The 25705-nt window shown below is 32.7% G+C and overlaps 3 protein-coding genes across 7 annotated transcripts in view; 2 read left to right on the top strand and 1 right to left on the bottom strand.

The window, feature by feature from the left end:
- Positions 1-8727, top strand: part of LOC123695799 (putative uncharacterized protein DDB_G0286901) — a 102431-nt gene extending 93704 nt beyond the window's left edge. For all 5 annotated transcript variants that reach the window (XM_045641727.1, XM_045641732.1, XM_045641734.1 and 2 more), the window contains 6 exons: positions 3625-3774; positions 4136-4268; positions 4998-5264; positions 6082-6246; positions 6619-6784; positions 7128-8727. In XM_045641727.1, coding sequence (XP_045497683.1) covers positions 3625-3774; positions 4136-4268; positions 4998-5264; positions 6082-6246; positions 6619-6784; positions 7128-8485 — 2239 coding nt within the window. In that variant the 3' untranslated portion in view covers positions 8486-8727. The remainder of the gene's footprint in view (positions 1-3624; positions 3775-4135; positions 4269-4997; positions 5265-6081; positions 6247-6618; positions 6785-7127) is intronic.
- A 493-nt stretch (positions 8728-9220) lies between these two features.
- LOC123695695 lies at positions 9221-11453 on the top strand. Its single transcript, XM_045641602.1, has 5 exons — positions 9221-9375; positions 9694-9812; positions 10198-10377; positions 10726-10911; positions 11263-11453. Exons 1-5 carry the CDS (start codon positions 9221-9223, stop codon positions 11451-11453), a joined length of 831 nt encoding a protein of 276 aa, XP_045497558.1.
- Positions 11454-11823: 370 nt separating this feature from the next.
- On the bottom strand, positions 11824-24433 carry LOC123695507 (rho GDP-dissociation inhibitor 1). The gene is made up of 5 exons (XM_045641379.1): positions 24264-24433; positions 22271-22474; positions 20414-20523; positions 16257-16371; positions 11824-14441 (listed from the first exon to the last, which is right to left on the bottom strand). Exons 2-5 carry the CDS (start codon positions 22464-22466, stop codon positions 14242-14244), a joined length of 621 nt encoding a protein of 206 aa, XP_045497335.1. The 5' UTR covers positions 22467-22474; positions 24264-24433; the 3' UTR covers positions 11824-14241.
- Positions 24434-25705: the final 1272 nt, after the last annotated feature.

Below are 25705 nucleotides of genomic sequence, written 5' to 3'. Positions count from 1 at the left end.
TTCACAAATTATATGTCATTTTGTCTGTCTTTTTATGGTCTGTAAATGTCGATCGTCTTCGTTTTAACAATTATTCCGGCGCTGGGATTTGTTGTTCAAACCTAAAATTAAATGCTGTTTCATAGGCATTTAAAGAAATCTTTTGTTTTCTGAACAGTTTCTAGTTCGCTAGACATTGTAATGTGTCTAGGACCTAGGTGATGTCCTTTATAAGAAGTCAAATCATCATCATCATCATCATCATCAATACATATAATAAAATTCTAGAAAAGTCGTGTCTGTACAATCAAAATATATAAAAAAAATTAGCAGGTGCTATTATTAAATCGATCCCAAACCCAAAACTGTAGTTAAAGAAATTTTTGTCTGTTTGTCTGTTTGTCTGTTTGTCGGTTTGTCTGTTTGTCTGTATGTTCGTGCACGCTAATCTCAGAAACGGCTTATCCGATTAAGATGCGGTTTTCACTAATATATTGTGGTAATCTTCATTTAACATTTAGTGTTTATTTCATGTCAATCGGTTCGTAAATAAAAAAGTTATGACCATTTAAGTATTCACGGCGAACATTTGCTAAGGCATTCTATACACTGTACGATAAAACGTAAGTTATCTGTTACAATTATTTTTCCTGTAAATGTCCAAGTGATCATATCGAAAGTGCCCAAGTGTGGAGGGGGGGTTGGTCAAATTAGAATTATGCTTACTTCTAAGTAAATTTTATACATAAAATGTCCTTTAAATTATGTCGTATTATATTTTTAACCCCCGACGCAAAAAGATGGGTGATAAGTGTTTGACCGCTATGTGTGTCTGTGTGTGTGTCTGTTTGTGCCACCGTAGCTCGCTAACAGGTAATCCGAATTCGATGCGGTTTTTTTAGTTAGGCAGCATATTTTCCGACGGTTTATCATATTTTCAAAATCGGTTCATCCATTTATTATACCTAGGTATATTATTATAGGGGTAAATGTGGGAATGAAAAAAACGAAAGTTGTCAAATATACCCAAGTGACATATCAAATAAAAGTGCATAACGGGTGAAGTACACTTAGTTATATTTTTATCCAATTCGGTTAATCCATTTATTAGATTACAGCGGTAAAAGTGGGAATGAATAATGTGGTCAAATAATATACTCAAGCGGCATATCAAAATATGAAAGGGCAACGTGTGAATTACAATTAGTCATATTTTATCGAAATCGGTTCATCCGTTTATTACATTTAGGGCTTTTTAGGGGTGACAGTGGGGATAAATAAACCAAATGGAGCATCAAACTACAGGATATGACGTGTACATATAGGTACAATTAGATATGGTTTACATCAAAATCGGTTCTGCCATTTACTAGGGATGGAAAGGGAAGGGTTGAAAGTCTGTGAAAGAAGAGGGGATACGGGAGCGAGAGGATAGCCACACCCTGGAAATTTTGAACTATACTCAAAGCTACATAGGCCTGGCCCTTGGCAATATTTTTCCTAAGTATACCACTTCTTTTGCCACTGTGGTCCATTACAATTTGTGCACGGTTACGGCCCAACTTAAAAGATGTCAAGGAGCAACAAACTTATAGATATCAATATGATGTAGGAATGTAATATGGAGGTAGAGCTAGGTCTCGCTCACTTGAAAATATTACATGAAAATAAGAAACCGAAAGGAATAAATAATTATTTTACAAACTTCCCGACGATCTTTAAAATTAAGTACCATATATTTTGATAATGAGGTATATTATGATGATGTTGGCATGGCAGCCCCGACGACTTTGTTTTTTTTTTATAAATATTTAAAATGGTATTTATTTTTAAAAATCTTCGGGAAGTTTGTGAAATTATTTATTCCTTTTTCTATGCACTTTTCTTCGTAGCGCTGTTTTTTTTTTAATTTAATTTTTATTGCACGGTCTAAACGGTTTAGTTACTACCTGTAGTAACTAAACCGTGAGACAGGATTCAGGAAAGATCTGATTTGGATTTTGTGCTGGATTTGATAAAAACTGAGTATCGATTAAGCTGATCAGTTGCTGCACGATACATAGTTAAAAACATAACAACGTACAAGGAAGGAAGGAAAAGAAATTTGCTCCCCTCCCCCCTGGTGCCTAAAAATAATATGACATAATTTAAAAGAAATTTTACGTAGAAAATTAATAAGGCTTTTATTTGTATTGTTTAGCTCAGTTTAGTAATATATTTTACTTACAGTTCTTTTAATTATTTATGGTAGTCTGTGTTTAATCAATAGTTTAAGATAAGTAGTAACTACTATGCAGTCACTATTCCACGCGGACGAAGTCGCGGGCACAGCTAGTCTGAAATAATTTGGATGTATATAATGGGGCGTCCATAAATTGCGATGAGAATTTTTTGAATTTGACGATTTTCCTTTTTTAATGTAGGAACTTAAATAAATTTTAAAATAATATAACAATGATATAGCATTATAATTGTGGCATAAAAACCTTACAGCCAATTTGAGGAAATTCATATAAGCTTTAAAATTCCACCCCGTCATTACAAACAATAAGTGTGATATTAAAACAGAATTTTACGAGCATTAAAAATGTATAAATGAATAAACTTTCTGTCTGTTGAAGTGCTCGTAAATTGTTTATGTTATAAATGAACCTGAGATTAAATTGAGATTTAATTTTAGACTCAACTGGTGAGAGATGTTATTTTATTTACATAAAACTTAAAGTGCGTCACACACGGTGAAGATACTATAATATTTTATCATTTATGTTAAGATTCTCTAATATAAAATATTACAGTATCTTAAAGTATCCGGTATCAGCGTTCTGACCATCATTTTTCTTTTTGTCATTGCCTACTAAGACCCCTGTAGAACCGCCATCCTGTTACAAATGACCCGAAACACTGACACAAAATTTCGTGTTTACAATCTTCACCGTGTGTGACGCGCTTAAGAACTATAATTAGATACAATTAAAAAATCAATTGATTTCAAATACGAAGTTTTAAGAGCGGTTTTACCGCGTGCTGATAATGTCTACAATTAGAACAATGATGTGGATTTGATGGTTTGGTCCAAATTAATAATTTTATCAGAACCAGTCTTGTACACTTATGCATTTTACCTACGGATCGTTTTTCTTTCTAGGGCTAAGAGTATGTCAGGCTATTTATCGTTCAGGGTTGATCGTTCTAACTTGTTAAATGCACGTATGGCGTAAACTTAAACAATAAAAACATTTCTTACTTCCTTATTTTGAGTTAATCTAATTGTTTTAAACATCAAACAACTGTTAATATACTGTCTATCTGAGTAAGACAAATAAATAATTTACAATATTTTATTATTATTTATTACTAGCTTCCCGCCCGCGACTTCGCCCGCGTAGACAAAGAAAAAGTAGTTCCCGTGGGATTTCCGAGATTAAAACCTGTCCTATGTTCTTCCTCAGGTCTCAAGCTATCTCTGTACCAAATTTGAATTAAATCCATGCAGTAATTTCTGAGATTAGCCCGGACATACATACAGACAAACAGACAAAAATTCGAAAAACTATATTTTTGGCTTCGGTATCTATTGTATGTAGATCACGCCCCAAGTATTTAATTTATTAAGATTATTTATAATAAAATATTTTCCACTAGCTTCGTCCAAGAGTTCGCAGGCGAGCCGCTAGATGGCGTCACACTACTACTAGAGTTGTTACGCAATGTGCAGCTCAGTCAGGCGGGGGACGCCGCGCGGGGACCACCTGCATTACGACGACGGCCATTGCTTGATGAATTAGCTTGCTTGTGAGTTATGTTATTTGTTTATGTGTGATTTTCAGCTTGTGTGAATCAATTTTGATTGTATTTCTCGATGTGTTGTTATATAGTTTTAGTACGTAATCATTTTTTTATTAACTTCCAGGGGGTAGATTTTTTTATCTAATATGAGCTAGTAATTGTGTCTTACTACATAGCTCCAAACTGTAATTCTTTTAAAGTAATTCCCGACCGTAATTTCTTAACTAATTTCAATCCGCAATTATTTTCATTTAGCTTCTCACCGTATTTTCAGAACTCGTTGCGTCTACGATTAATTGTACTTTTGAGATATAATATAGAATAACACTAGTACATTTAATCCAGAAATAAAACTATGTTTTTCCAGACAATGTCTATGGAGCTGCAGTACAAGATACCCGGATTGTGTGCGACGGCTCGTGTCTAGCTCTAATGGAGTGTATGCGCTGGCTGTATGCATCATGTCGTCTGTTAATAAATCCAGGATATTGGCGCTGCAGGTGAATGCAGTTTACATTATTATTTTGTTCTTTGTAATCTTTTATGTGTTATAAATTGTGTACAATGTTACTAACTTGTAGAGTCATCATTTTTTTGTGTGGCTGATAATTTGTTTGTTATTGACCGAAGTAGGTATACGGGTTTTGGATTATTTTATAATGCAGCCTTTTCATCATCTGAAATACTCAAAAAATTACATATTAGTTTTATATCTATGAAAAATAATTAACTCTTAATACTTAATTAATGAAATACACACAGATGATACTGACACTGTGATGCTGACCATCACAGTGTCAGTATCATCTGATAATGTCACAGGATCATTGTCAGTGTCATTATCACATTGAAAAGCAAGTATCAATACTGGTTATGTCACAGTGATATATCTTATCTAAGGAATTGCCCATGCAATTGTTTAAACTTAAATTAAAAAAGTGGCTGCAATCGCATTGCTTTTATAATTTATATGAGTTCTTTGCTTTTAAACACTAAAGATAATAATAACTGTAATGTAAAATTAATCTAAAAAGAAATTGTATTTTAGTTAGTTAAATACATAAATATTTGTATACCAGTGTGCTGGCGAATTGTGCGGACTTTATTGTAATATATTGTAAAACCTTGTAGTTAACCACAATTCCTGCAAATAAATTAAATTATAAATTATCACTCGCTTTAATATCACCATAGCCTCATTGTCATTACCAATTCCTCTTACCTTACAGCTTCTAACAGCTGCGTGTCTACCACCAGCAAGCGGTCATAGCGCAGTATCCGAAGCTCTATCAACATTACGATTACGTTATGGAGAGCCTGTACGCTTTCGTTTCCTCGCCGGCATGGTGCAGAGCAGTGGAGCTAGACCAGATCTACAAGTGGCTGCTCTATCGTTTCTTGGAGCTCTGCTTGGTACTGCTCCGGGGCCGCAGCGCAGGCTCTACATACAGGCGGAGCTAGAGCAGGCTGGCTTTGATGCGCGTGCTCTACGACAGGTGTGTACAGTTGTATAGTGGTAGAGTTGTAGAGCAAGAGTGATAGAGCATACACAGTAGAGTTGTAAAACGATAGAGAAACATAGTGATAGAATAGTGCAGGTTTGTATATAGTGGTAGAGTGGTAGAGCTCTATAGAATAGTGCAGGGTTTGTATAGAGTGGTAGAGTTCTATAGTAGCGGCTCTATCGTTCCTCGGGGCTCTGCTTTACATACAGGCGGAGCTCGAGCAGGCTGGCTTCGACGCTCGCTCGCTTTACAACAGGTGTGTAGAGTGGTAAACTAATAAAGAGAAGTAAACTAATAAAGCGTAAAGAGAAGTAAACTAATAAAGCGTAAAGCAGAGTTGCAACAGTACAAGTAGTAGAGTGGTAATGCAACAGAGCCGGTTCCGACGAGCTCGAGCATCAAATAGGTGAGTAATGTTACAGTTTTAATATGCGATCCGATGCCGCCTGTGCGTATGCAGAAGCAGGAATCCATCGTTGAGAAAGGTGAATGACGCGAAGAAGTATGTTTGACGAAGGTGTAGAGATGGAAAGCTACTGACGTAAAAACTGAAAATTTAAGTTATTATATATAAATGTTATGTACTGTATCTGAAGAAGCTAGTAAAAGTAGTGATAGATGAAACATCCATATTTTACTCTGAATAAAAAGCGAACAACACTTTTCTGTCCATTTATTTGCCTAGATATATTATAACTTCCATTTATACCCTCATAATTTTGTTACAATAAAAGAAAAATAAATCTTTATTTTTATAATTTGTTAATACTTATATTTATTACTTACATAAATCCTTAATTTCTTACAGTCTGTCATCAAACTACCAAACCCCAACGAGCAAGTTCTCAAAGAAATAGAGAATTTCGAGAAACAACTCATCGATGTTGACACACTCAGTGAAAAAGCGACTGAAGCGCAGAAGGATAAAGATGAATTGAGACATAAATTGGAGCTATTGGAGAAGAGAGTTAAGGTAATGTATAAGTTAATTTTAGAAATATCCAGGAAGTTTAATTAGGAATATAATTCACAAAATAAACCAGACTTCAATAATTCTGTCTTTTCAAATTTGGCACATCTGTTTTGAATCTGTAACAGTCTAATCTAATCTTTTCATTTTTATAAACTGAGATTTTTTGATACATACACATCGATTTGATAACCACCACTTTAGAAGTCGGATAAAAATAAATAATATAAATGTGGGACAATTTTTCACAAATAAAACCTAAGTTATAGAAACAGACCATCTTCTTCCTTATCATTAGTGATTTTTAACAAAAACAGATCATCTACAAACTTTTTTAAACGTAAGACCTTAATATTAACCCCTTATTTGTTATAGATATTACAAGAAGAAAAAGGAATACTTTTATCACTAGAGAAGTGTTTAAAAGAGAAATGCTGTGAATTGCAAGAGGAAGTGAGCACTCTGCGCTCTGAGCACGGCAGTTCCAGTAGGAAGAAAACATTTGTGATTAAGAAAAAAAACTCCGCGCATAGGAAACGAGGTAATATTTTTTAACTTAAAATTGATGAATAAACCACAGTGTACTACAACGACATTAAAACTTTGGAAAGCTATTTTCGGGATGAATAAGTACAAAATTGTTATACTTAGGTTTCTATATCTAGAATATATCCATATATTATTATTATTACAACTTTTAACAGAAAGCCGATGACGTCAAATTTGTAAATAGATAAAATAATAGGAAAACAATATACGTAGCAAATAAAATATGAGTAGGTAAACTTAAAGATTAATACGCCCTTTACATAATTTACGATGTAGAATTAAAATAACATTAACCCGCCAACATCAAAGTTATTAAACAATAACTTAATTTACAGACGAGTCATCGCCACCAGAAGACGAAGGCATCAGCTCATCAGAGCGCTCCCTCAGCCCTGAAGGTGACCCGCAAAGAGAATCTATGGTTTACGAAGTTTTCAACATTAAAAACGAAACATATGACTTAATGCGAAACAAACGACCGCTTCACAAAAAACTAGAAAGCACCAAAAAGATTGAACACAAAAAGAACACAGATGACGAAGACGAAACAACGATAGATGAAGTCATACAAGAATTGAGGAATATAGTGAACCACGCGGAATCAGAACAATATTTAAACAGACGAGACAGTAAATGCAAAAGCAATAGAACGTCAGAAACGGATTATCAAAAGGACAGAAGCGAGGAAAAAGAAGATTCAATTACAAGCACAAGACACAGCATTCATATAACAACAAGCAATGAACTAGACGGTCATTTCGAAGAGGAAGAAGAAATAGTGCCCAGTAAGATATTACCGCACCCGCCAAGAAAAGCCAAAAGCCTCGTACAACTGTTCCCGCCTGTAGAACAGGGACTGCTTTACAATAAACCTCAAGATATGTTCGAAGATATTTATTACTCTAGCGACGAGGGTTCAGACTCTTTGCTAAGCGCATCGCGTTTTCCGAACCAAGTAAAAAAAGAATCAGTTAGCAGCTTCGATTTCAAGAAATGCCGAGCAAAATTCAATGAAATGATCGAAAGAGATACAGATGATAATAAATTAAAACGGTCTAGAACTAGATCTAGAGAGGAAAATAGAAAAACATCGGTGAAACGAAGTGAATCGTTTCAAACTTCAGAGAAAGGATCAAAACAACGTGAATACATAGATAGCATGTTCCATGACAGCCATTCGTCGATCGATCAATCTAACTCTAAGTGCAGTCGCGTTGACGAAATAGTTAATCTGATAGAATCTAAGAAGCTAACTAAAAGCCTAGATAGAATAGACGAGGGTTTAAACTCAATGGTCGATATAGTTATGGCGCCCGAACCACAAAAAACAACTTGGTCTTACGAAAGGCGTCAGAGATCGTGTTCTATCACTAGCGAAGTGGAAGAACCGCCTTTGATACCGAGAAATGAGCATTTCGATACAAAAGACGATAATAAAACTGATAAATATTCGAGTAAATTAAATTCGGGATCCTTCGATACGAATTTCAATAACACGTTCCTAATGAAGCGCGGGGGTCCCTCAGGGTTCTACTCTGGGACCCACATGTTACGAGATGCACCCGCTAGTATGACAAGTTTGGTTATGAACGGGACACATAGCTATAGCGACTTAAAAAGAACATTTTCTCCGGTCACTTCGAGCAATTTCGGCTTGAACAAAGTGACCGATATGCCCTCGGGATTGTATTAATATTTATCAAACCAACGATTAATTTAAGTTAGTACCTTACGACTAGTGCAATATATACTCACTAGACTATCTATCTTTGAATCTTGGTAATTTTGTAAGGCAAAATTGGCTTAAGATTATTTTTATTTGTAGGCCCATCGAGTTAATAAACTTAATGTGAGAGTAAATTTCTTATGTGCATGTAATTTTCAAAAACTGTATATACTTGATTTCATTAATTTAAATAAACGTATCAGTCAGAATGTTTTGTTTTATTTTATACCAGTATCCTTCGTTAAATATTCACACACGAAAAGGAAAGAAAACCACACCATAACAATAAAACATATTTATTTACATTACAGTACACCCAAATAGTGGGTAGAATGTATTAGCGCCTTAATATTGTAACAACACCTTTTTTGTAACTACATTCTTGTAAATAAATGAAATTTGAATTTGAATTTGAATTTGAATACAGACTAAAAGAAGTTATTGTGTTCAACTAAAACTCAAGTTCGTAATAAAAATCTTACCCAAGTTCTTTCTTACCTTGCCAGATTTCATTATATATTGTATGAACAAAGACTAAGCTGTGTCTAATTTTGATTACTCACCACTGCCATCAATAAATCAAACAATTACATAAGATTCTGATTCTTATAACAACAACCACATCATCGAATACTAAACAAACAAATATTATTCTAATACAAAACATCTAGAATAGCAGTCTTATTTTATAACTAAGCGAAGATGCATGTCCTAATATTTTTAGTACCAATTGTATTAGCTGAAAACAACTTTAAAAGGTTTATCGAAGATGGTTATGGAATTGAAGTTTTTGATTTAACACATCCAACTCGATGGAAGGATATGGCAACATTTTATGGAGCTATTGAAAAGGGCTGGTAAGGGAAAATAATTAATAACAAAACGTATAATTTAATCCTATTTCCTTAAATACTTTATAAGTGTTATATATTGTTACACACAATTTGTAGGTTAATTTGTAGGTTGTTACACACATTTTGTGTGTTTCTTAGTCTATAGAAAGAATCACACATTATCGTGAAGTTATAAATGAAAGAATAGCTTGAGAGTTTTGCAATTTCTAGAAAAATAACTTAATTTATAATTCACTTTAAAAAAATTATATTCAAAATTACATAGGTGATAGGTACGTCTACGCAAACAGAGCAAACAGTATTGTTTTATGGGGTTTTTAGGAAAATATGCGTCAACTGCGGAATTCCTGGATTAGGCACTGGATTACACATGGGACATGTAGCCGCCACTAATTCTATGTTACCGTCAATTATTCCTACGGAGTATTTACTTACCAGACGTAAGTGCAACAGTGAATTCTATTACCAACTGATTCAGATTTTTAAATTCAATAGCACTTTTTTTGTTTGTTACCTTAGAACTTTCATCTGAGTGAACCGATTTTGACAATTCTATTGTGTTTTGATAAAAAATAATTATTTAAAGATTGGGTATCATGCGTGCAACCATGAGTGAGGATTTATAGATGAATGAATGTTTCATATTTTATTACTTTCTCTTAATAAGAGCGGCAGGGTCCAGAGATCTGTTTGAAATTTGCATTGATAAAGGCTCATTTTTGAACATGAACACAAAATTCACTCAAAATTTAAATGAGATTTTGTATGCATTATGATTATTGTTTTTGACAAAGAAATTATCAATGAATACTATAATTATTTCAGTGGAAATAGTAGATATCAGTTATTTAACCAAAGTGGACCCAGGGTTGGTTCTCTCGCTAGATGTCGCTTTACAGTGGCCGGTGTTGAAGCACGATGCTCGTCAGCCAACGTTGATACTGTTTAACTTTGGCTGGGCGTTAAGTGACAAGTTTGTGAAGGGCTGCATTTGTAGGATACCTGGTAAGGGATGTCTGATACTTTTTACTTAATAATGAACATTGTTTCTCATAGAAAACCATATTTTACACAATATTATAGCTATTTCTGTAACTTTTGTTTTATGTGCCTATTAGAAGGTGTATATTTTCTAAATAATTTATACTGTCGATAAAACTTAAATGAAAATCCATTTTTATGTGATTAGGTGATAGATTTTATAGGTACATTCAAAAATTACCTACCTTAGTAGCCTAAATTGAATGTAAGTAGTGAAGTTTGTTATCAGCTATATAATATTTTGGACATAATTCGTTTATAGTTGGACAGCTTAATATAGCAATCAGCCTTATGTTCTTGTATAAAATTCAGGTCTAAGTTACGAGCTAGCAGAGTATATAGCCAGTAATCTCACGCACGTGGTGGGGGTAGCAACGGACGCACCAACATTGGAGTCGGAAGAAACACGTGAAATGACAAAACGTACTGTTGCCAACGCACTTGGAAAAAATGGCATTTATATTATAGAAAACGTTAATCTTAAAAGAAAACTGCCAGGTGAGATTATTATTTATGGTAAAAAATTATTTATGGTAAAAAACGTGGGTAAAAAACAGTATGTAACAAAAAGGAATGTCATATTAAAATGTGATTTTAGGAGAAAAGGTAAAAGGTATAAAAATATGCATTTATTATTCATGTTTCGACAACTTTACCTGTAACCTATTTATAAATCGTAATTTTCTATTCTAGCATTTCTTTGAGTCCCTATGTTAAAAAATCAATTTATCTCTACATAATATTTCGTTATACCCTGCCCATAACACTAATAAAATATTTCATATTCTTATTACTAGATATAAAATTTCCTTCTTAATTCTCATTTTAACTCATTAATAAAATTTTCAGAGCGCGGTTGCATGGCCCTAGCGTTACCTCTAAAACTCCTGCAAGCAAGCTACGTGCCGACTCGGTTGGTCGTATTCTGTCCCTCTCACAAAACCGAGCGGTACGTCTCTATCGCACTCAAGAAGACCAGCCACCCGATACCGATTGTTAAAAATGATATCGATTTGAATGAAATTTTAGAAACTTTATGATGTCTGTGTATTAAATAAATGTTATAATTTATTGTTGATTTAATTTTGAAATATCCAAATTATATGAATGCATTTTCTCAACTTTGTAAGTATGATAATCCATACTAATATTATAAATGCGAAAGTAACTCTGTCTGTCTGTCTGTTACTCAATCACGCCTAAACTACTGAACCAATTTGTATGAAATTTGGTATGGAGATATTTTGATTCCCGAGAAAGGACATAGGCTACCTTTTATTGCGAAATATGTACCACGGGCGAAGCCGGGGCGGACCACTAGTGTAACATAAATGTTGTATCAGACGAAGTTAAACAATTAAGTAGTTTTAATTTATGGGACTTACAAGAAAAAAAAAAAACAACAACAAGCTGAATAAATAAGCTTTATTTGGCCAAACTATTACATCGCATACAACTTTACACTATTGAAATAATTGTAATAACAAAATTCATAAAAATAGCACGAAAATAATCATTATATTATACATTAAAGAATTTTTAAACTTAGTACTTCCAACGGATTTATAATTATAATTTATAATACTTGTCCTACGATACGTAATTCTGTGAAAAAATTTATTCAAAATTGTTTAAAATTTATAAAAGGAAGCCTTAATATATAGCCAAATGTACGTACAAACAAGATGATATATAATATATATAACATCTTTGTACATTCGATTACAGCACTCCTTACCTCCACGCTCAAGCAGTTATTCCAACACTATCTTTTCTGATATATTTCCGACCCTTTTAATATGAGTGACAAATGTTACTTTCAATTTATCGCAATTATTATGAATATTATTTGATTGAAGCACTTTTTTATATATTTACCAAAGACTATAAAATTTGCCACTCACATTACTTTCTAAACGTAAGCTTTCATACAATCTCCATCAAAAACGGTCAAATTACCACGCATTATAGCACTGTCGAGCCGTTCCACACTATCCGAGGATACATACATACAAAAATTAATACTTTATTTAAATTATTATTGCCATTTCGTCTCTGGCACTGCATTGTTTAGAAGCTACGTATTAAAAATAGACTATGTCCGTGTACCAACGACGCATGTACAAATATATATCTGTCTCGCTCTCTCTTATAGAATTACCGTTAAGGCGAAGTGGGATAGACATTGTTACGATTCTCTCATTTCGTCAGAGTAAAAAATCTGTAGAAAATGAACACACACACAAAAATATAGTTTTTTTTATTATATTTATTATTGTTTGTTTGTAAGACCAGAGGCTTGGTTTGGCTAAAATGCTTCTAGGAATGCCGATGACAGCATTTGTGTCGATATTTAGTTATTTTAAGAAATTATCGCTTTACTTAACACCGAATTTTAAGAATATAATTAACATTAATATTAGTAAAAATTCCGAATATATCTATACAGATATAGAAATGTTGTTAGCCTGTTGTAAATCCATTGAATGAGTAATAACGTTTTAACGTTTTCTACGAAACAAAATAATGACTTCTAGTACGGCGTAAGTAAAAATGACTATGTTTTATTATACAAATCGACACTAAAAAATCTATCTCGGAAACGTATGTACCTATTAAACAGTACTATTACTAATACTAGACCTACTGCTATTATAATCTACGCATTTACGAATATGACGAGAAATAAAATCATGCGTAGTATTATTGAAAGAAAAATCTTGTGATATTATCGTAAATATATAAAAATATTGGCTTATCTTTTATTTATATTAAATTTAAAAATACACGAACAATTTCTTGAATTTATTTGAAGAGTCCAGTCCGTAAACGAATTAAAATGCACTATTTAGTCAATTTTAAGGCGACGTTACGCACGAGCGTTTCGAACGCGGCATTTCTTAAACCATGAATCTACGAAGAACATAATAATATATGGTATCAAATGTATGGGCGTTCGAAATGCTCGTGTATAAAATGCCTAACTGTACACCAAAACTGAGCTATATATAGCTCTCATTCAGCCGTCGAACCTTGATTGGACTGCACGAAACAGATTGTGTGCGTTTTAATTCCAAGCGGGGTGAGAGATCGATTTAGATTAAGGGCAGTGATACACGAAGCGTTTTGTGACTTTTATATTATACCCATTTTTTAAAGTATAGCTAGGTAATTAAATAGGTATTGAATGATATTTTATAATCATTCAGAAATAAGTAATACTATAATAGTATTTAATCGAACGTTATCTTTAGAATATTTTGTTAATTCCGTCACACTTACATATTAATCTTAAAAACTTACTGCAGCACTTATTAAATGTGTTGCAAATATGACACAAACATTACATATTCGATTTTAAAATATTTCCTTGCAAATAAATGCCATCTTATTACATTTCTATTAAGATTAAAACCCTTATATTACCCCTTTATTCTTTTGGTAATAATACATAATTTAGACATTTTTTTTGAAACATTCCAATTTGAACATATCACCTAAAAACCCCTACTTTTAACAGTGGGAACATAATATATGGGCTGATGATGACACATTTACTTGTGTTTGATTTTACGCGAGTACACGTTGAAAATTTAAAGACTAGCGGATTTTAAACACGATTTATTCGCGAAAAAGAAGTCTTTAATTTCTAAATGCGGATGATGTCGAAAAAAAAAAACTATTTATCTCAATAAATCACATTTAAAATCCGTTAAAATCTTTTATTTCTAAACGCTGATGTCAAACAACAAAAAATCACATCCCCAAATCCGATCTATAGATCATCGATCTCTGCACACCGTCGCACGTATCCCACCCCGGTCCCCCCTAGTCCTTCCAATCCTTCTTGATCTCGAAGGTCCATTCCCACTGCAGATGAATGTTCTTATCATCGTCTGTGAAGAGGCTGTTAACTGAATAGCTCCCTCTTGCCATGAGGCCACTGGGCGCATCTTCGGGGGGAGTCGTGTACGATTGTATCTCCGTCTTGGGGGGGTACGAGCCGACCATGTGCGTCATTTTGTCCACTGGAAGGGAGAAAAATGTTTTAATTTTCAGCAATTCTAGCATACAAATATTAAAGAACATTTAAAGGGTAGAAAAACAATCTTTATTATAATAATAAATTGTAATGTTTCATAACTTGACTTTGATGTTAAGATCAGAAAAAAAAACAAGCGAAAATCATGCCATTCTGATTTTTTTTCTTAAATAAAAGTCACTAGCATTTCACATTCATACTTGATTGTGGTAAACGTCGATCGAAACGTATTTAGTATCTTTAAATGAATCAACAAAACGTCCCATACTTAGGTATTTTACATTAATTTAGTAACACTTATTTACCCAAAATCCTTCGTTAACCTTTACTTATCATGTGGCCGGTTGCAGAGCTTCACCTACCATCAGTGCGTACGTCAGTCGCGCTTGTTACATGTATGGAAATTCACGTGCGTATGGTCGGTCTAGCTATGAACGGTTTTATGAATTTCCATACATATGACAAGCGCGGCGACTGACGTACGCACTGATGGTCGGTGAAGCTCTGCAACCAGCCTGTAACTATTAACAATACAAATAATAACATTTATTAATAATCATTACACTTTAATAACACGCTAAACAGATCTTAAAATTCACACACCGTACATATCTATATTTGTCTCACAATATAACTTATAAATAGGCATGTAATTATAGATATGGAATATTAATTTGGCTTACGTACCGGGCGCTGTCCGTGGTTGCGTGAAATTAATGTTTCGCATAAATAAGAGTATTAAAAAGCGATTTATTATTATGTATATAGAATGGGAATATATACAATATAAATGCTATGAGTAAGTATTGTAGTATAAAAGATCATTTAAATGGCCAACGAATTTGTTACTAAATGAAAAGCCTGTATTATGTGTATATTGTTAGAAGGTTTCTTTTTACCATTTTGGTATTATTATATTTTATCAATTATATACATACATATTATCAGTCAAATATATTAATATGAAATGATGTCTGGTCTGCATATTATGTCTTACACGGCTAAAGCAATATTGATGTATGTTCTTTGGCAAGAATATGGTTAAAGTTCCAAGGTCAAAAATTGCTGTTTTGATTAAAATATTTAATGGTAAGCCTAAGAAAATGAATCAGAAGAATATTATGAATTAGAAACTACTTTATAACTTGCATAAAACGCGAGCGAAGCTGCGGGTCAAAGATTGTAAGTATAATATTAAATCACGTGATATTATAAACGCGTTTCGCATTAGGAAACCCTATTGCTACGTACATAATGTACAGTCAGATTAAGCAACCAATAAAATAAATATATAAAAAATATATCTCTATCTTTACTTTGAGACTGTTAAAATAAGTAATAGAGCGAATAGCAGAGCAATAGCCTGCTAAAGCTAAAGAGTTTGTTTGTTTGAACGCGCTAATGTCACGAACTGCGGCTCCGATTTGAAAAATTCTTTCAATGTTAGATAGCCCATTTATCGAGGAAGACTATCAAAGCTATATAATATCATCACGCTAAAAACAATGGGAGCGGATCAATACGGGTAAAACCGAATCACTACTTAGTATAAAACAAAGTATCTTTCCGCCGTCAGTGTATCTGTTTACTTAGATCTTTAAAATTACGCAACATATTTTGATGTCTTTTTTAAATAGATAGAGTGATTTAATAGGAAGGTTTTAGTATATAATTTGTGTAGTTTAAAGCTTAAATAAATATATATTTCGATCTTTACTTAAAGGATATTAGAATAAGCAATATCCAATTAAAAAATATATAATAATACATATAAATAAATAACTATTATATCGAAACTCACCAGGCACCCCCATACGGTACGTCTTCTGCACGTATTTCAGACCGTGCACGATTTCACGCTGCACTATGAAGTCGATCCTTATCCGGTATTGCACGCCCTCTTTTATCACGAACACCTGAAATTTATCAATTGATAATTGAATTAATGAATGAATTAATGAATGAATAAATGAATGAAGGATAGTTAAAAATCATTTATCACAGGTTTGAATTACAAGGTGTAGTTTTTAAAAGATGATAGCTATTTAATAAAATATCAGAGATGAGTAGTTGTTTCTCCTTTCCTAAAAGGAGTTCAACATAGCTTCGTATGTTATGTGTTTTTGTTTCGTGGGATACTCAGGTATTTATTATCTTATAATCCTGTGTATTTATCTTTAAAACATGTCAATACAAAATCATAATGAATACAAATGCAACAAATAATAATTAACCAACTTCAATATTCGATGATTCATAAAACACTAATTCAACACCACTAAAATATATTTTCCCGCTCTCGAGAAATGATTTACGGATCTATAGATCACTTGAACCGATAGGGTAGATCAAACGGAATCTTTCGAGTTGGCAATGACGGTTATCAGTGTTAACAGTACAATGAACATTATTTACCGCTTGCCATCCATCAAATGTAATATGTACGTGTTACGGGTTAGTGTTGCCAGCTTATTAATTGGAATGTTTTCGGGAGCTTTTTATCTACACTAATATTATAAAGAGGAAAACTTTGTTTGTTTGTTTGATTGTAATGAATAGGCTCATAAACTACTGGACCGATTTTGATGAAATTTGGCACAGACAATCTTTAGACCCTGAGAAAGAACATAGGCTACAAAATATGTACCACGGGCGAAGACGGGGCGGACCGCTAGTTCTTTATAAATAGTGTGGTAAAGTTTGAAAGATAGTCGTAATATAGATGTAGGTAGGTAGTGTATTACATAGTTTTTTACCCGGATTTATTTCACATACAATCATGAAGTGGTATTGTATTTGTTTTAATTATTATCTTATAGCCATTTTTTAATTAAAATCAGTGAATTTTTATTCTGATAAACCTTGAGATAAAAATATGAGACAAGTATTTATAACTAAACTATGCTTGAAAAATCAAAAATACTGATTGCATGTTTGCAAATTCCAAATTCATAAAATCATTTTAACCTTAAACCCCAATAAACGCGGAAGATTAACTACATCATTTAGCCTGTCAATTTCCGCACTCAAGCGCACACTTACAATTCGACACACCCAATCATTTATTTACCTACCTACGCCCCGCAGTTTCACCCGCGCGCGTGAATTAGATTTTTCCTTTTAATCCTAATTTTAATGAAATATCAGTATAAATAAATAGCCTAAGTTACTCCTTCAACAGCTGTCAGTGAAAGTCCCGTCAAAATCAGTCCAGCCGTTACTGAGATAAGCCGGAACAAACAGACAGACAAAAATTGTAAAAAATGCTATTTTCCTATATCCATACATGCATTTAGTAAAAATCGGTTATTTCAATACTAAAAGGTAAAAACAGACGCTCCAATTTAATTATTGGTATCTAGATAATATCTAGATTTATATTATCTGAGTCTGGTTGCCTGGCACGTTGCCAGACCGTAGCACGAGGTGCAAACTGCACCTGTCCGGTCTGTCATCAACCGTTTGACAGGCTAATTGTCTGGTTGCGTAATACTTGTGAATTGTGATATATCGCCTTGTAAACGGCCAGACGATGGAGTTATATTGTCGTGTTACTAATTATTGGAAATTGTGTGTTAATTTTGAGAAATGGATTGATGGAGTTTGCAAATTATGTGTATGGTAGTCAATTGTTTTTAAATCGTCATTTTGTGTATTCAGTAATCGTGTGTTGTCCTAATCGCGTAAAATAAATTATAACATTTATTAAAATAAAAAGAGCGTGTGTGCCGAGCAAATGTGTCAGAACCTCAGGAGTGAAACCTCTTTGGCAAGATTAAAAAAAAATCCTCGCCTTAGTCCATGACGCGACGGTATTGCCATGCACGACCTTGAAATTTTCCTCTCAACGCACTTAAATAAGTTTCACTTCAAAAATTCTTCAAGAAGAAGATTATACGTTTATCTTATCTATTTTCAAACCGAGATTGAACATCATTAGATACAACATAGTTACTATTTAACCAACAAACAAAATATCAGGATTCATATTCTGCCATAATCCTACAATCCTTACCTACTAATATTATAAATGCGGAAGTTTGTGAGGATGGATGTGTGTGTGTGTATGTTTGTTACTCTTTCACGCAAATACTACTGAGCCGATTACAGTGAAATTTAGCACACGCATGGGAACTGGAACTATGCGCGGGGTTTTCTTTGAAAACGATATACAACCCTTTAACTATATATGTATAAGTTATGTATTTTTTCGTACAAACCAATATGAAACCTATTTGATTGCACGATTACATCTAAATCGATATACAGACCTTCGTGTCAGCAACTATTTCAATTATTTTTTCAATTTATCGCTAGAACGAGTCCTATAAATGTATATATAGAAAGAAAGAAAATATATAACGTATGAATGAATGAATGAATTCATTCATTCATTCATTCAATATATAACGTATTAAAGCCATCATATGTACTACTTATAAGTCAATTTAACAACTTATAAAATACATTATTCTATTATTCAAAACACACATATAGCCCTATCTGTCTGTTTATTTATATGTCCTGAAAGCTAGTCTATAAATAAAATGTAGTTGATGTGTGTGTTTATAAACCCTGCTATAAAATATACATAAAAGTTAAAACATTTACCTTTTATGTTTGTCACTTTTTGAGACGCTTTTATAAGCTTCACCTGCATGTTTGTATGTAACCGACCCCCATAGACTCGATGTTGACTCTTTAAACGCACTCATTTAATGCAAACTTTGTACACTTATCGGTGACAATATAGTAATATATAATTAATTACTAGAGATATACTGTGCGGTTTTACCCGCAGTGCCCCGCTTCTGTTGGTCTTAGCGTGATGATACTTATACGCCTATAGCCTTCCTCGATAAATGGGCTATCTAATAATTTTTCAAACCGGACCAGTAGTTCCTGAGATTAGCGCGTTCAAACAAACAAACTCTTCAGCTTTAGAATATCAATATAGATTCCATTCTATATGTTATCTAATTCTACAATAATCTTTTTCTAATATAAACTCAAACTCAAACATTCATTTATTCAATTAGACTACTATTTAGTAGCACTTTATAACTTTCACTATCAGATTGTTTTACTTATACTCAGGCCATCTTAAATGTTTTACTATTTGAGAATAACAAGTGATAACTGCGTTAAAAACAACCGACTTCAAACTTGCACTTGCAACATTTACAAATACAGACCAAAATGCTCATAAAATAAAAACTACTGGGCCTATCCGAATAAAATTTTTATGGGACCAATTCGACACCAGCCCGCATCGAACAAAAAAATAATCACGTAAATTGGTTCAGAAACATCGGAGTAATCGGTGTACATACATAAAAAAAAACATACCGGACGAATTGATAACCTCCTCCTTTTTTTGAAGTCGGTTAATAAAAGCATTGAATCGGAAACAATATTATCTCTTCGTTTCAACAAATAGTACATTTCAACAGAAGCGAGCTAACAGGAAACGCGGACCCGTTTCACAGTTTATAAAGGAGGTAAAACTTGTGCGGAAATATAACTACGTGTATTCTACGTATTCTATAGCCTATGCATATTGAACATTGTGTATCGATAATATACTATGAATTTTGTTGAACTGTCAAATGTTGCCTAATAAAATGGCTCTACTATAGTATGTATGTTTGTTTGTTAATCATCTTCATTATGTAAATGAATTGCTTGTTGAAAAATGGTGTAAGTTTAAAACCCAAAAATACATATTATTTAAAATCACATAGCTAACCATAGGTAAATAAGTCGAATAAGATTTTCATACTGATAACAAAATATAATATCTACCTATTCTTCAAATATTTAATTTTGCCATTACATAATTCACTGAAAATTGAAAACATTGTAAATTATAAAAAAAATCTAATGAAAAAATATGGCATAAATTGTACACCAAAAAAATTACCCAACCAATATTTAAAAAAAAAAACCACTTCTTACCTGTTTCTTGAGATCAGTGAGGTCCCCAGACAGGTCGAGCTCCAGATCGTCCCTGTCTGTGACGCACAGCGCCAGCTTCTTGACGATCACCTTCCTTGGGTCGTTCGCGTCTGGAAATATCGCTTCATTAGTATTATAATAAAACAATAATTCAACAACAGTGAAAAAAAAAATTATAAGAAACAAAAAATACAGATAATAATATGAAGAATTTAATTAAACACATGTTTTTTCACTTTACCGTTAATAGATTGTTTGCTGCTAAATTTTCTTTAATAAAATTCGTCATAAATTAGTATGATATGTTAAGAAAAATAAATAGTTAAAAGGAAATACAACAACAATAAAATTGTCATTAAAGTTTTTATCCCCATAATCTGCGATTTAAATCTACATTTAGGTCCTAGAATGAATTGAGTGGCCCAAATAAATCAAATGTAACGGACATAACCACGGATATTAGCTAGCAACTACATGACATTATCAAATATTATGAATTTTATCATGCCTCCGATGATGTCATACCTCGTGGTAAGGACCATATGAATAACATCACATTAGTGCACAAAAAATTTGTCTCACCATCTCGTGTGATTATCCTAATGGGCCCTCTACACCATAGGCATCCTTGGGCGAGTAGACGCAATTACGATAGTGTAGAGGGCCTAAATGTGAATGATCGGAGATTAATAGATGTTTTTCATAATCGCCGTAATGGCGGCAAACATCGAAGCGACGATCATATGTTGGGCCAGCGCTGCCCATTGTGTAGAGGGGCCATTAAGCTTGTCGATAGACTAAGCGGTAAAGTCTAGCCTCGTGGCATATAATATCACGTATATTTTCATCTGATATCGTTTTATGACGTTCAGAGTTCAGTTTATAGTCGACGTAAGTGTTAGGTAAAACGATTAATAACAATGTGTTTACAGAATATAGAAAGGCATTACTGAAGTTACTGTTTATGATGTTTATTGCTATTTCACGCTAAAACTATCGAATTGATTCGGCTGAAATTTTATACGTAGATAGATAGATTAGCAGTGCCAGACTGTCTTCACTATGAATTTCCTTCACAATTCAAATACACTTTCTTAGTTAGTCTTATTGGTACAAAATGAAAAGCGAAGCAAGCTCGACATCCTGTAGAAGCTACCCAAGAAGACCTTATTGATCCTTATTCCTAATAAAAATGTATCTAATCTCTAACTTAAACCACATCACAAAAAGGGAAAACACGAGAGGTACAAAGATAAATGTATTGATAGATAATAGATCTACAAAAATGTTATTTAACAACAAACGGTGAAGGACCAAGCGATAGTGGGCTGATAAGATAGGATATTCGAGAATGTGTAAATCATAATATATTGTGTTGATACATACATACATTTTATTAAATTATTTACGGACATGTATAGGATGCTACTGTAGCGAAGTTAGTAATATTTACAAATATTTAATTGAACAATTTATAATAACATTAAATTGTTTATGAAAAAAAAAAGTAGGTAAAACTAAGAAGATCATTACCATAAACACGAAAATTCATCATTCATATTTGTATGAAAAGTAAATCAAGTTGATGATGCTATTTGTAATAACTATTAAGAAAACATCTTTCCTAATCTAATCTTTATCTACTTCAACTGATGTAAAAATATTTAAAAGAAAGTAATGCTGGCTACACCACTTATAAGTTAAAGTCTGTGAAATATATGGTTTAACAAGACCATAGCTAGGCTCGAACAGAGATATAAAATACCCATAACAATTTACAGCTACACAGGTTTTAGTTTTAAAGCCGATCCGAGCGGAGCCTGGACAATACAGCTAGTTCTATAAAATAGTACATACCAACAATAACAGGGCCTGCTTGCACTTGTCCCAGCAGCGCCTCTTTATACTTCCTCAGCGACTCGTCCTCCTGGTCAGCGGCGAGGATCTCCTCGATAGTCTTCTCCGGTGGTGGTCGGTACGAGGATTTGATTTCTTCTTCTTCCGTTTCTGTCTCCTCTTCGGGGGTGCGGGCTACGTCTGGTTCTCCGGACATGGTTATGGCTGCAATGTGTTTGTTAGGTAAAAAGAGTTCAGTGAACAGAGGTAGGTAGATAGATAATTTTTTATTGCACACACACAAGATTTACAATAAACACAGAAAAAGACTAATAGATGCAAGTATGTACAAATGGCGGCCTTATCGCTAGGCAATGATCTCTTCCAGGTAAGAGGAACAAAGTTAGTATAGAGCTTAGATACTGTGTTTTTCAGTGTTGACAGTAAATATTGCTGATTATACAAACTGTATTATAATGAGGAAAGATAAACAATTAAAGTGAAAAACTTCTTGACTGATATAAAAATTATTTAACCATGAAACAGTTACATCTTAACTGAGTAATATACCTTTTTTACTTGTGACAGCCTTTTTAAAATAAAATTGTGAATTGAAGAATATTGTTGAAACAATTAGGTATATGGAAAATAACAACAATTCATTCATTATATTAATAACTCAGCCCCCGGAATCACAGACACAATAGAAAATCTATTGTGTCGTAGACTGATCGGGCCGCTGGGGGCTCAATGGGTTAAATGACTGCAACTAACAAACTATTTAGAAACATTAAAAACAGGAAAATACATAGATAATCAAAGGAAGCGTCAATTCCTTGGAAATATATCAGTAATATGTATATTGTCACCAAACCATTTTCCCAATGTTTTGCTTTAAAATAAGATTTTTATGGCAATTAGAGCTTCTTTTTAAAAAATCTGCAAAACAACACAAAATATACTCAATAGGTAGGTTTTACCTTAGCTTAGTATTTAATATACATATAAATAGAATAAATAACTGCAGTCAATAATAATGTAATAGCTATTGTTAAAATTCTAGAGTGTTAACTATATTAATACACTCATTATAATTTATAATTGTAGTGTTATAATTACATTAATTGTATTGTTGTAAATTTTATGCAATTAATTAGCAGATAATGAAACATATTGGTTTTTTGTGTGTTATGTGTTTATCACTATTTTTGTTATATTTGTAATTTTTATTTTAATTATTTTACATATTGTGGAATCAAAGGATTTGTAAGCCTGATGAACTATTTGCAATGATTAGACTGAATTTTACATACAGAAATGTTGAACTGTTGTGTAATATAAACAAATCGTTGTTCAGGTTAGTTGTGCCAGAATATTTAGTTTCATAATTTTTTTATTTTTATGTATTCTTATTAGGTTTCAAAATGTTTGTGTTTAAATAATAAATATATATATACCTACATAAGTAGTGTTCATTGTTATGGATTTGACTTAGGAATTATGTATGAAGGATTAGTCACTCTGGTTATATGTTCACTATATCAAAATAACTAATACAAAACATACCGACTTGAATATCGATTTAGTTATACAATTAGTAATACAGGAAAATAGACCGAATATTACTTGATTTTATATGTATCCCATTTAACAAATAGATGTGAGTTGCAGATAATGAGATACAATTGTTAATAAAATATCAAATATTTTATATTGTATTCTAATGAGTTCATACTGGATGCAATTCCAGAAAAGGTAAGTTTATAGGTAGTGATTCATATTTCGTGATAAAGATCGAAGAAGCATAATCGAATTTGGTTACCGCACATTCTGGAACCGCCCTCCACCCTATCGAATTAATAGCTGGAAAATATGATAGCTATAAAGCACCCATGCGACATAGTTATTTATATCTATTGCCGTGATACGATATACAATAACAGAGGACATTATCGGCTTCGTCATTCCAGCGTTAGGGCAAGAAAATCAAGTCGATAAAAGTCAGTTTGCTTACCTTATAAATAATGTAAGATCAATATAAAATAATGTTCACAATCAAATTGTAGCACCTATGTTATTTATTTAGAAAATGTCTGTAAGAATTATGGAAAGAAAATTCTAATAATTTGTAAAAAATCTATAGATCAAAAATGACTGACGTACACAATGCTTCCGGTAGGTAAATTTGCTCTTCTTCATAGAGTAAGCGTCTCTGTTAACTATGGTTATTTGGAGAGCTTTATTTGTCTATGGACATTTGCGAATGTTTTACAAAAAATTATATTATTAAAATATAATAGGTATTATAAATTATGATGAGACCTGATAATCTTGAAAGTACTTTTAATAGTCTCTCAGTAATTAAGTGTACAGTGGAGTAGGTAATTTTTTTCAGAAGCATTGCATACATTATATATTGTAAATTGTAATTTAGAGTATCTTATTAGAGTATTAGAGAGTATCTTTAAATTCAAATTCAAATATTTTATTCCATGAACATGGGTACAATACAAGGTGTTATACAAATATGAAAAGCAATTGTATGTTTCACTCACAAGTCATTAATTACAAAAAGCAATTGTATGTTTCACTCACAATTAGTCATTAATTAATATCACCCAAGAAGCTTATATCTAATACACTGGAGATTTCGGTATGAACATTGACGTGTAACAAGAAAATATTGCCCAGTTCATGTTTTTTATCACTTTCACACCTAACTTGGTATTGCCACTGTTAATACGAAGTTTTCCCAAGGCTACTATGTATGCTGTAATATTCTGTGCAAAAGGTTAGTTTTTGTACATGAGTTTGTTGATAAATTGCCAAAAACGTCATTCAGAAGCATTGTTGGATGAGACAATTATTATTTATGCTAAATAAAATAAGTATCTGAACCAATTATTAAAAAGCGATACTCCCTGATTATGGGTAGTCACCATAATAAAATTGTAGCAACTCTCACTTTGTCAATATGGCATGTGTGTCAAAAAAATTGCGTCGCTTCGAATATTTAAGTTAATATTGTTGCTTATTTAATGAATATTTTCCGAATATAAAGAATGCATTGTATTGTGCAAAATTGCAGAAGCGTTTGGACACCGAATTCTGGCATAGAATTTCACAGGCAAGTGTATATTTACGTTATTTACAATATTCCTCAATACTCCTGCATTTACCTGCTTAGAATCATTTCAATGGCAAAAATTGTCTAATTTAGCATCATTTTAGTAAGCAGTCATGTTAAATTTGTTATTTCCCCAATACTTTATCATTTTTCAACAAGTTTTCAATAAACAAATTTAACAAGTAAGGTAACCATGATGACGAGTTTTTATGGATAGCGAGGAGAATATAATATTGTAATAACAATATTATGATGAAAATTTAGAACACCATTTTAAAGATTGTTACTAGTAATGAAACAACACACGACATCGGTATTGCACTCACATG

The sequence above is a fragment of the Colias croceus genome, chromosome 11 (genome assembly GCF_905220415.1).
Source record: "Colias croceus chromosome 11, ilColCroc2.1".
NCBI lineage: Eukaryota > Metazoa > Arthropoda > Insecta > Lepidoptera > Pieridae > Colias > Colias croceus.
This window is presented reverse-complemented; position numbering and strand designations above follow the sequence as displayed.